Below are 12,464 nucleotides of genomic sequence, written 5' to 3'. Positions count from 1 at the left end.
AGGCACTGGTTTCAACCAGTCCTCTGACCAGGATCTAAACATAAATCCTTTAGACAGGTCACTACAGCAAAAGCAAGTTCTAAAGGAGCATAAATTCAATTTCATAACATAGGTGATTGAGATAGGTCTGGGTTCTATATAGCAATTTGAAAATTATACTTGTGTATTGAGAATACAAACTCCTTGATCTCAGTTTATATCAGTAGATATTATAAGTGGGGCTGTTTTCCTTGGAGAAGATTTGAAAGGGTGTTCAAAATTACAAGGTGTAGGCCCAATTGAGTCAATAGATCATGCTAAAAATATTTCCATTGGCAGAAGAACCAAAAGGGAACTAACAAGAGGTTTGGTAAAAGAAGAAAAAAAAATTTAAAAACACACAGCCAGTAGTAAGGATCTGGAACAGTATTCTGGAGTGTAGTGGAGGTAGATTTCCACTTTCAGAACAGAATTGGATTATCAGAAGAGCTGCGAGGTACAGGCAGTTGAGTGGGACCAGGAAAGTTATTGGTGCCAAGAAACAGCACAGACAAAATGGGCCAAAATGTTACACAATAGTCTATACTCAGACTGGGGGAGGGGGGGAAAACAAAATGTGGCACAAAGAACACCCAATGAAAACAGTCTGCCAATTTCTCAGCAACACACCCCAACAAGCAGTCAACACGTCCAGAAACCCTAGTCACTCTCCCCATATCAAAAGGCATCTTGGAAATAACTGTCAGGCTACTCAGACCTCTTGGCATCATGGCAGCCCACAAACCCACCAACACATTAAAACAGCAGTTAATGAACTTGAAAGACCCTATACAGACAACAAGTAAAACTAATGTCATTGACAAAATACCTTGCAAGAACTGTAACACTATATTGAACAAACATGCAGAAAACTAGCCACCAAGGTACATGATCAACTAGCCACTCTCACTAGTAACCTTACAGATAAGGACACCACTTCGACTGGGACAACACATCCATCCTAGGACAAGTCAAGCAGAGAGACATGAGAATTCCTCGAAGTTTGGCATTCCAACTGGACCACCAACACACACACATACTTAGATCCCATTTACCACCCCCTGAGAAGAAAGAACAGGAAGTGACATCACCAACCCAAGGAAACCTAAACAAATAAAAAGCAGGCCATGCCACCAGTGCTTTATTCAGAGGCTCACTGACTTACCTAGTATGGTGATGAAACGTCTGGAAACTAACCTTCCAGCTCAGCTAGCAAACCTACATCCACAACTGTTATGCACATAGTAAATTAGCTCAAATCAAGTTGCTTTGTCAAGACATCAGATCAAAATGCATACTTATGGAGGCTTTTGAAAAGATGCACAGCAAAACAGTTAAAAGCTGGCATTTTGGTTGGTGAAACATGAACAAGACTCCATGTTGCAATGGTAGCTCTGCAGCCTGTATGTTTATATCCATTAAGTGCCAATCCTATTTTCTTTAGGAATCTTTGGTCATCTGCTTCTGCCATCTTAAGGCAATAGGTTCCAGGCCATTACCAAGAATCAAATGAAAATTATTTCTCACATCCCTTTTATCACTTGAGTTTGTATCCTAGTTTTCATACCAACTATTTTGTTTATCTTATGGAAAGATGTCAATTTTGTATAACCATCAGTCTCCTTTGACATACAACCACAGCTTCTCCAACCTAACCTTCTTACTAAACTGCTCTAGTCCTGGAACCAGTCTAGCAAGTCTCCTCTGTAATGTTACATCTTAAAGTGTAACAATGAGAACTGAATATTAATTGTGACAATCAGAACTTGAGATTGGGTGCAACTTCCCTGCTTTTGTCTACTGTACTTTTATTTATCAAACCCAAGATCTCATACATCCTTCAAACAATAATTCCCCAGATCTCGGTCTCCCACTGTAGAACTGTCAAAAATCAAACACCAGGTTATGATCCAATATGTTTATTGGAAATTGAAAGCTTTTGGAGCAACTTCAAATAAACCTGTTGGACTATAACCTGATTTTTGACCTTGATCGCTCCAGTCCAACTCTGGCATCTCCACATCATTGTTGTGGTTCTGTTCGCTGAGCTGGGAATGTGTTGCAAACGTTATGTCCCCTGTCTAGGTGACATCCTCAGTGCTTGGGAGCCTCCTGTGAAGCGCTTGTGATGTTTCCTCCGGCATTTATAGTGGCCTGTCTCTGCCGCTTCTGGTTGTCAGTTCTAGCTGTCCGCTGCAGTGGCCAGTATATTGGGTCCAGGTCGATGTGTTTGTTGATAGAATCTGTGGATGAGTGCCATGCCTCTAGGAATTCCCTGGCTGTTCTGTTTGGCTTGTCCTATAATAGTAGTGTTGTCCCAGTCAAATTCACATTGCTTGTCATCTGCGTGTGTGGCTACTAAGGATAGCTGGTCGTGTCGTTTCGTGGCTAGTTGGTGTTCATGGATGCGGATCGTTAGCTGTCTTCCTGTTTGTCCTATGTAGTGTTTTGTGCAGTCCTTGCATGGCATTTTGTACACATTGGTTTTGCTCATGCTGGGTTATCAGGTCCTTCGTTCTGGTGAGTTGTTGTCTGAGAGTGGCTGTTGGTTTGTGTGCTGTCGTTAGGAGTCCTAGTGGTCGCAGTAGTCTGGCTGTCAGTTCGGAAATGCTCCTGATGTATGGTAGTGTGGCTAATCCTTTGGGTTGCAGCATGTCCTCGTTCCGTTGTCTCTCCCTTAGGCATCTGTTGATGAAATTGCATGGGTATCTGTTTTTGACGAATACATTGTATAGGTGTTCTTCCTCTTTTTGCAGTTCTGGTGTACTGCAGTGTGTTGTGGCCCTTTTGAATAGTGTCTTGATGCAACTTCGTTTGTGTGTGTTGGGGTGGTTGCTTTCATAGTTCAGGACTTGGTCTGTGTGTGGCTTTCCTGTAAACCTTTGTGGTGAATTCTCTGTTCAGTGTTCTCTGTATCATCACGTCTAGGAATGTGTGTTAGTTATCCTTTTCTTCCTCTCTCGTGAATCGGATTCCTGAGTGTGGCGTTGATGATCTGGTGTGTGTTTTCTATTTCTGTGTTTTTAATGATTACAAAGGTGTCATCCACATATCTGACCCAGAGTTTGGGTTGAATTTGCGGTAAGACTGTTTGTTCTAACCTTTGCATTACTGCTTCTGCTATGAGTCCAGAGATCGGTGAGCCCATGGGTGTTCTGTTGATTTGTTCGTATATCTGGTTGTTGAATGTGCAGTGTGTTGTGAGGCACAGGTCCAGTAGTTTAAGTATGCAGTCTTTGTTGATAGGTTCAACATCCTGTTGTCTGTTCTGTACGTCCAGCAGGTTGGCTATTGTTTCTCTGGCTAGGGTTTTGTCGATAGAGGTGAACAGTGCCGTTACATCGAATGAGACCATGGTTTCTTCCTTGTCTATGTGTATATTTCTGATGATGTCCAAGAATTCCTGTGTTGATTGTATAGAGTGTCTGGATCTGCTGATCAGGTGTTTCAGTTTCTGTTGTAGTTCTTTAGCCAGTTTGTGTGATGGTGTCCTTGGTAGTGATACTATTGGTCTGAGTGAGATGTCTGGTTTGTGCACTTTAGGTAGTCCATAGAATCTGGGGGTGGTGTTGCTTTCAGGTTTCATTCTCTGTAGGTCAAACCTGGTTATCTGTCTTTTTTTGTAGGTTCCTCGGTGTTGTTTATCCTATTGGTGAGCTGTGGGGAGGGGTCAAACTCCCTCTTTTGGTAGGTGTTGGTATCTGCAAGTAGTTGTTGCGCTTTTTGGATGTACTCTGCTTTGTCCAGGATGACCGTCATTCTGCCTTTGTCTGCTGGTAGTATGATTATGTTCTTATCGTTTCTTAGTGATTTTAGTGCTTCTCTCTCCTTGGTGTTGAGGTTAGGTGTTTGTCTTTTCCTTGTTATCAGAGGTATGATACTTTGTCTCACTGTTTGTTATGTTTCTTCCGTCAGTCTATTGTTCCTGAGTGTGCATTCTAGTGCTGCTAGGAAGTCTGCTGCCTTGGCATCCCTGTGGTTGTAGTTGAGACCCTTGGCCAGTATTGTTCTGTGTCTGTGAGCTGTCTGTGGGAGAGGCTTTTAAACCAGGTGTGTTGTGGTGATCTCCACATCATGTAGACCTCTGCAATAAAGTCCATATTGCCTCTTCCTAGCCCCTTTTCCCAAATGCAACAACTTTCACAATACAGTACTAAATTCCATCTACCATTTGTCTGCCCATTCTGCAGACTTCGTCAATTGTTAGCAGCCTTATTGTTTGCTGCATCTCCATGTTTTGTATCATTTAAAATTGAACAACCTTTTCTGCTCATCCATGATTTAGTGTTGGTCAGACTAAGACTATTAAAAATATCTAGTTCATGGTTAATGTGTTTTAGTATTTACTCTTTGGTTTTAGGATTAAAGTTTCTATTGAAAATGGGATAAATTTAAATGAAGCAAATAGAAACAGATTAATAGTAGAGTAGCAGCATCAGAAATTGCAGATGGGCTTGATCAAAAGGATATTGTCTGCACTGCTTGTAGTAATGCCAGCCTAGACATGGTGGGATTCTGAAAAGCCAAACCCATTTACTTCTTCAGATTAGAAAAGAAATTAAGTAGACAGCTCAGAGCAGACTATCATAAGGCTGGGTGGAGCTTAACATAATTCTCTAATTAGATACTACCAGCAAAACTAAAATTTACAAAGTACCATGCAAGAACTGTTAAAAAATACATCAGACAAACAAGCATGAAACTTGCCACCGGGATACATGAACATCAACTACCTACCAAACAACATGACCCACAATCACTAGTTTCTATACACATCGACAAAGGAGGACATTTTGACTGGGACAACTCAGAACAAGCAAAACAAAAACACGCATGAGAATTCAAGTCCCAGAGCTATAGAGAGATGTACAACATGGAAACAGACTCTTTGGTCCACCTCGTCCATACTGACCAGATATCCCAACCCAACCTACTCCCACCTGCCAGCACCCAGCCTATATCCCTCCAAACCCTTCCTATTCATATAGCCATCTAGATGCCTTTTAAACGTTGCAATCATAGTAGCCTCCACCACTTCCTCTGGCAGCTCATTCCATACATGCACCACCCTCTGTGAAAAAGTTGCCCCTTAGATGTCATATCTTTCCCCTCACCCTAAACCTATGCCCTCTAGTTCTGGACACACTCTCCCCCTCTCTTTCTTCCCCCCCCCCCATCCCAGTGAAAAGACTTTGCCTATTTATCCTATCCATGCCCCTCAATTTATAAACCTCTATAAAGGTCACCCCTCTGCCTCAGACACTCCATGGAAAACAGTCCTAGCCTATTCAATGTCTCCCTATAGCCCGAATCCTCCAACCCTGGCAACAGCCTACTAAATCTTTCCTGAACCCTGTCAAGTTTCACAACATCCTTCTGATAGGAAGGAGACTAGATTTGCATGCAGTATTCCAACAGTGGCCTAACCAATGTCCTGTACAACCACAACACATCCTAGAGGCCTGGTGTTCTACCTGGAACTTATGGAAAATAAAGAGCATGAAAGCATGGGAAGGGTTAAAGCATGAAGACCACTGGCAATCTGTAGTCTGTGGAAGGAAGGATGGGAAAAGAATAGTGGAATGCTCTTACACCAATTAGCAGAGTAAGGTTAAGGCTGAAAGGTCACTATGGCAAGATGAGATAACAGTTAGTAGAGGTAGTTTCTCTGTTAAGTGTCATTATGGCAAGATTGGGACAAGATATTAAAATATCTAATTAATAGTTAGTAGAGTCAGCTTGAGACAGGAGACTATTGTAATAGATGGAATAGCTAAATATCTATCATGACAGGTTAGTCTAGAATGCAAGATCACTGTAGCAGAGGTGATATTCTACTGTCATGGTTAGACATTTATTAACTAAGTAAAATGTACAACTAAAGAGATAATGGGAACTAACATCACTAGTTTATTGTGTATCTAGAGTGAGGTACTTTGATTAATATAGCTGGATATGCTGATAAGCTAACAGAAATATGATAAAAAATAAAAATCCACAGGTTTGGAGATATTCGAGAATCGGCTTTCTCAGTGTCATGGTTTTTTGTTTGCAAATAAAAGACCTACTTCTTGAAGAACACTCTGCGTCTCCTGGTGATTCTCTACATTTTCTCTATGACAAATTCCATCAATAAACTCCGACTTAGACCCTACCTAACTTCCCTGGAAAAAAGGAACCAGAAATGATATCACCCACCTTAAGAAACCAAGACCTGGGATATACCACCAGTTCTTCACCAGAGATGCTCACTGATGTTACCTAGTCATGGTGGTGAAAACGTCTGAAAATAAACCTTCCAGCTCAACAAGCTAACTTACAAATCATCAACCTGAGCAACAGATCTTAAAAATTGCTCATGGTTCTCCAATTTCAATGTGTGTGTGTTATGTGGAAGATATTGGTTGCAGTTTCGAGCTGAGGAAGTGCTGCAAAGGAAGTGGCTTCTAACTGCACAGTTACCAGACTTAGACAGGTGGGGCTCAGAGGAAAACCCAAAAGAGTAGTGGTTTCATTCTGTGGGGGGGGGGGGGGGGGGGGGGGAGCTAAAAACCAGCTGATAATGAGAAACGAGCCCATAAACAGCACTTCTTAATACAGCAGTGAAAGATCAGAGCTAGTAGAAATGCAGGAGCAGCTCAGTGAAGCCAGCTACATACTGGATTAGTGGTGCTGGAAGAGCACAGCAGTTCAGGCAGCATCCAATGATCAGCGAAATCGACGTTTCGGGCAAAAGCCCTTCATCAGGAATAAAGGCAGTGAGCCTGAAGCGTGGAGAGATAAGCTAGAGGAGGGTGGGGTTGGGGCCAGCTACATGACAAGTGGAAATTGAAACTGAAAGCAGAGTCAGATTTTGAAAGTTTTCCAAGGCCAGATTGTTGGAAGTGAGGGAACAAAATTCCTTGTAAAGTGAGACATTCATTTTAATGACCCACAGTGTCAGTAAAGTCAGAGTCAAATCTGGCTTGGTTGCATTGGCCAGTTAAACTGCAGTTTAGATTTTTTTTAAGATTAGATTCCCTACAGTGTGGAAACAGGCCCTTCGGCCCAACAAGTCCACACCAACCCTCTGCAGAGTAACCCACCCAGACCCTTTTCCCTCTGACGAACGCATCTAACCTATGGGCAATTTAGCATGGCCAATTCACCTGACCTGTACATCTTTGGATTGTGGGACGAAACCAGAGCACCTAGAGGAAACCCACGCAGACACGGGGAGAACGTGCAAACTCCACTCAAGACAGTCGCCCGAGGCTGGAATCGAACCCTAGTGCTGTGAAGCAGCAGAGCTAACCACTGAGCCACTGTGCCACCCCAATAAATGCAGTGAAGAACAAAGGTTAAGTGGTGCAATGCCCAAAAATTTATTATACAACTTGAACAAAAACAAAAACAAACCTCAGTTTGTGGGATGTTTCTCTGTTAACTTGATTAACAACTTAGTCCTGAATGTTAGTTTGAGTTGCATATGGTGTACATGATTTAGAATCATTTTTACTGTTCAGTACACTACTTAATCATTGTTTGTTTTGTTCAAGTTGTATAATAAATTTTTGGGCATTGCAATTCAATGCTGGAATCCCACCACTTAACCTTTGTTCTAGATTGCATTTAAAAAATATGGTCCACTGTGTCACATCACAGTATTCTCAAATCTGGATTTTAGCTTCATGCCTTTGACTGTGTGGTGTTGATGGTTCCCTATACAGTACACTGTGACTGACCTTATTCCTCCAAGTGAACAGAAGGGCCAACAGTGAAACCATGGTATTCCAGAGTTAGAATTGGAGACAGAGGAATAAATTAGCATTAATGGGTGTCTAATTTGGATGACAATGTGAAAAGCAATTCATAGAGTCATAGCCATAGAGACGTACAGCACAGAAACAGACCCTTCGGTCCAACTCGTCCATGCCAACCAGATATCCCAACCGAATCTATTCCCAAATGCCAGCACCTGGCCCATATTCCTCCAAACCCTTCCTATTCATATACCCATCCAGATGCCTTTAGAATGTTGCAATTGTACCAGCCTCCAGCACTTCCTCTGGCAGCTCATTCCATACTTGCAACACCCTCTACGTGAAAAGTTACCCCTTAGGTCTCTTTTATATCTTTCCCCTCTAGTGCTGGACTCCCCCAGCCCAGGGAAGAGACTGTCTATTTACCTATCCATGCCCCTCATGATATTATAAACCTCTAAGGTGACCCTTCAGCCTCCGACACTCTAGGGAAAACAGCCCCAGCCTATTCAACACCTCCCTTTATTCAAATCCTCCAACCCTGGCAATATCCTTGTTAATCTTTTTTGAACCCTTTCAAGTTTCACAACATCTTTCCGATAGGAAGGAGACCAGAATTGCACACAGTATTCCAACAGTGTCTTGTAGAGCCACATGACTTCCCAACTCCTATACTCAATACTCTGACCAATAAAGGAAAGCATATCAAACGCATTCTTCACTATGCTATCTACCTGTGACTCCACTTTCAAGGAGCACTCCAAGGTCTCTTTGTTCAGCAAAACTCCTAGGACCTTACCATTAAGTGTATATGTCCTGCTAAGATTGGCTTTCCCAAAATGAAGCACCTCACATTTATCTAAATTAACTCCATCCGCCACTTCTCAGCCCACTGGTCCTAAGATCAAGATCCCATTGTAATCAGAGGTAACCTTCTTCACTGTCTGCTACATCTCAATTTTGGTGTCATCAGCAAACTTACTAACTATACCTCTTATGCTCCCATCCAAATCATTTATATAAAATGATGAAAAGTAGTGGACCCAGCACCAATCCTTGTGGCACTCCACTGGTCACAGGCCTCCAAGTCTGAAAAAACAAACCTCCACCACCACCCAGTGGTGGAGCCAGTTCTGTATCCAAATGACGAGTTCTCCCTGTATTCAGTGAAATCTAACTTTGCTCACTAGTCTCCCATGGGGAACCTTGTCAAACGCCTTATTGAAGTCCATATAGATCACATCTACCAATCTGCCAACATCAATCCTTTGTTACTTCTTCAAAAAAACTCAACCAAGTTTGCAAAACATGATTTCCCACACACAAAGCCATGTTGACTATTCCTAATCAGTCCTTCCTTTCCAAATACACGTACATCCTGAGGGACAAGATTCCCTCCAACAACTTGCCCACCACCAACATCCGGCTCACCGGTCTATAGTTGCCTGACTTGTCTTTACCACCCTTAAACAGTGGCACCCCGTTTGCCAATCTCCAGTATTCCTGCACCTCGCCTCTGACTACCGATGATACAAATCTCGGCAAGAAGCCCAAGCAATCACATCCCTAGCTTCCCACAGAGTTCTAGGGTATACCTGATTTTTTCTGGGGATTTATCCACTTTTATGCATTTCAAGACATCTAGCACTTCCTCCTCTAATATGGAGATTTTTTTAAGATGTCACCATCTATTTCCCTACATTCTGTATCTTTCATGTTCTTTTCCACAGTAAACACTGATGTAAGGATAGCACCATGAACACAATACTAGAAATAGATGAGGACAGAGAGACACCAGAGTTGGTGCACAGTTTGATGCAAAATTTTTTAAAAATAAAAAAATTCTAATTGTCAGACCAAATCCAAAGCTAGGTAAAACGTGAACATTCCAAAGACACTGGTCACATGCATGCTTGTCAGAAACAAATGTGTGGTGTTTTCCAAATGCCACAAAAGAATTGGCTTATTCAATACCAATAATTGTTTAAATAAAGCTAGTCAAATTTAAACTTTTCATTGGCAATAGATATGCTGCAATTTGTCAATTTTCCAGAACCTCTCGATGCAGCACAGAAAACACACAGGAGTTATATATTCATTGATGTACACTGAGCTCCTTATCTCCCAACAAGTAATTGCAAAAAAAAAAATTGGTGTCAACTGACAGAAATCAGTCCATGCCATCATGACACCTGTACTTCAGCATTTCATTCCACAGTTCAGGGGGAAAATCAGAGACAAATTGATTAGCCAAAAGTAAACAGTAAGCACAATTGGGTCCTTTGTCCTTCTCTGATGGGTGGGGTGGGGACAAGAGGGGAACTCAATGTAGAATAATAAATACATAGCTGGCTTTGTTATTTTTGTTTGCAACCTAGGCTGGCTGCAGTAGTTTTGAAAGAGGGGAGGCACCATCACCAGCTACAAATGGCAACATTTATGAAACGGAGATTAGCATGCACTATTTCAGGAATTGGTGAAACGGGATAGTATAGTTTGCTTGGGATAAAGGGAAAGTATAATTGTTTCAGGCATGCATGCAACCAATTTTTAAAAACTTATTTTTAAGGCAGAAATAAAGGAATTGACTAAGAGTCAAAAAATATTAGTGTAGACAGCAAAGTGAAATTGAGGCTACAGTGAGTTAATGTGTTAAAATGGCAAATGGCCCTCTCCTTACCCGAGTTCGTATATTCATTTACTTCATTTTACCTCTTGCAACATTTTTGTGGAAATGCCCACATTTAGTCAGGAGAAAGATTTAAAAGGGAGTTTTTTTTTTCAAAAAAAAAAGTGGCTCCTATGTGAGCTTTCAGAGGAAGTGGTGGATGTGGGTACAATGACAACGTTTAAAAGACATTTAAATAAGTATAATAAGTGTTTGGAGTGATGTGGGCCAAGTGCAGGCAAGTGGGAGTGGTTTATTTGGTATTATGGTCAGCATGGACTGGTTGGGCCGAAGGGTCTGCTTCCACGCTGTATGACTCCCAAGTCATACCAGAACAGTTCCTTTTCAATTAAGCAGACAGGTTTGCATTTCTGCACCACAAGGCCATCAAACACACTGCGGTTTTTTTAAAGATCTGATCAAGTACTTTAAACATGGGCACGACTCTGAAACGCACCAGCCAGTTTCCACACAGGAAGTTCCAAAAAAATAATATTTGTGATGGCGACTAGGTTATCTTTTTAAAAAAATGTCGTTGGACATTTGTTCAATCTCCTCCACAAGACGGCCCAGCTCAGTGAGTGTGAGGAGTGGAGCTTGAGCCACAACCTTCTGACTCCAGTTACAAAACAATTACCACCTGACCCGTGCAGTAATTGCAAGTAATTTGGAGACCATTCAAACCTGTGGATTTTTCTGGTCTTTTAACTATATCCTCGTTTTATGGACAACATCTAAAATTAGTAATCCGGAAAATAGTAGGGTTAAGCAAAATGTTGCAAATGCGAAAGAGCAAACCCTCAGGTCAGGTATTCTCAAATGGAAAGGAGATACCAGAAACAGGAGTTTCTTTTTCAGATGCAGATAGTACCCAGCTTGGTTCGTAGAATTGCTGGTGGACAACGCGGTCTCTCAGGAGTACTGAGAAACACGGGATAAATTCTGGTTCAGATTTGTAGAAGCAACATTTTTACAAAACAACATCTTGGCTGGAATGCAGCGGCCATCTAACGATGTGACACGTTACTCTGCAACCATGCGGGGGCAAATCGAGAGAGAAGTCAACTGAAGTTATTCACAGTATACTTTTTTTTTAAACAAAGCCACTAAACGGAAACTTATTTGCAGTGCTGGATGGGAAGCAAGTTTGTTTTTTTTCCCCCTCTCAACAAAAAGAGGGTCATTACGGTCACGGTCCTGGCTTCCTTCAATTGTGGGAATCTGAAGGAGGAACATTCCCTGGGGGAATTAACTGGAGCGATTTGAGAATAGCGCTGGTACACCCCAGCACGCTACAGGAAAGCAGCGTCTGCCTGGCTCCCTGCTGATTGAGGCCAGCGGGACAACTCTGCAGCATCTCCCGGATTCAGGGGCTGGTGCTGGGGGAGGGGAGGGAGGGGAGGGGGGGGGGGGGGGGAAGGAGATCGCACTCAGTGAACCCTCACTCCAGGAGCCGCCGCCGCGCCATCCTCTTCTCTAACCCCCCCCCCTCGCCTCCTCCACAACTCACCCAGACCCGAAAGTCTCTCCACTAAGCCGGCGTCCCGGATCGCCTGCGGTCCCCCTTCCACTCCTCGGCGTTTCTGAAAGGAGATATGTTTTGTTTTTTTTTTAAAAAAAGGGACGGAGGGCATTTACAAACCCCGGTCCGGAGACCGAATCGGAACCGCGGGAGTCATCCTCCAATTTAGTTCCACGCCAGCATGCACCAGACTCTGAATCTACCATCACTGGAGCAGTGGTGTAGGCTTGCTTATCGGCTCTCTGTTTGAAAGCTAACAAAACGCGGTGCTGTTTTTACTCCTGCTCAGTACCTGGCCATAGGAGAACGGTGCTCCAATGATCCCCACAGAATGTGCCGATCGCCTCTGCTTGGGGAACCAGCCCCGCTGCTTCGCCAGAAGGTGCCGTGCACCCCTCTGCAAAGACATCTTTTCAGTTTCAGGGTGAGCGGCGGGGCCAGTCCCCTTTTTATAAATGCGCTGCTCCATCAACATCCCTGCGATTGGTTAACCCATCATGGGCGGAAATACTCG

At 42.8% G+C, this 12,464-nt stretch overlaps 1 protein-coding gene across 1 annotated transcript in view; it reads right to left on the bottom strand.

Moving 5' to 3' along the window:
• Positions 1-12,464, bottom strand: part of arg2 (arginase 2) — an 18,062-nt gene extending 5,598 nt beyond the window's left edge. Inside the window, exons 1-2 of the mRNA XM_072569088.1 lie at positions 12,243-12,464; positions 11,939-12,011 (exon numbers count right to left, since the gene is read on the bottom strand). Of these exons, the coding sequence (XP_072425189.1) occupies positions 11,939-12,011; positions 12,243-12,425 (256 nt within the window). The 5' untranslated portion in view covers positions 12,426-12,464. The remainder of the gene's footprint in view (positions 1-11,938; positions 12,012-12,242) is intronic.

The sequence above is a fragment of the Chiloscyllium punctatum genome, chromosome 4 (genome assembly GCF_047496795.1).
Source record: "Chiloscyllium punctatum isolate Juve2018m chromosome 4, sChiPun1.3, whole genome shotgun sequence".
Lineage (NCBI taxonomy): Eukaryota > Metazoa > Chordata > Chondrichthyes > Orectolobiformes > Hemiscylliidae > Chiloscyllium > Chiloscyllium punctatum.
Note: the sequence above shows the minus strand (reverse complement) of the source record. Positions and strands in the feature narration are given on the sequence as shown.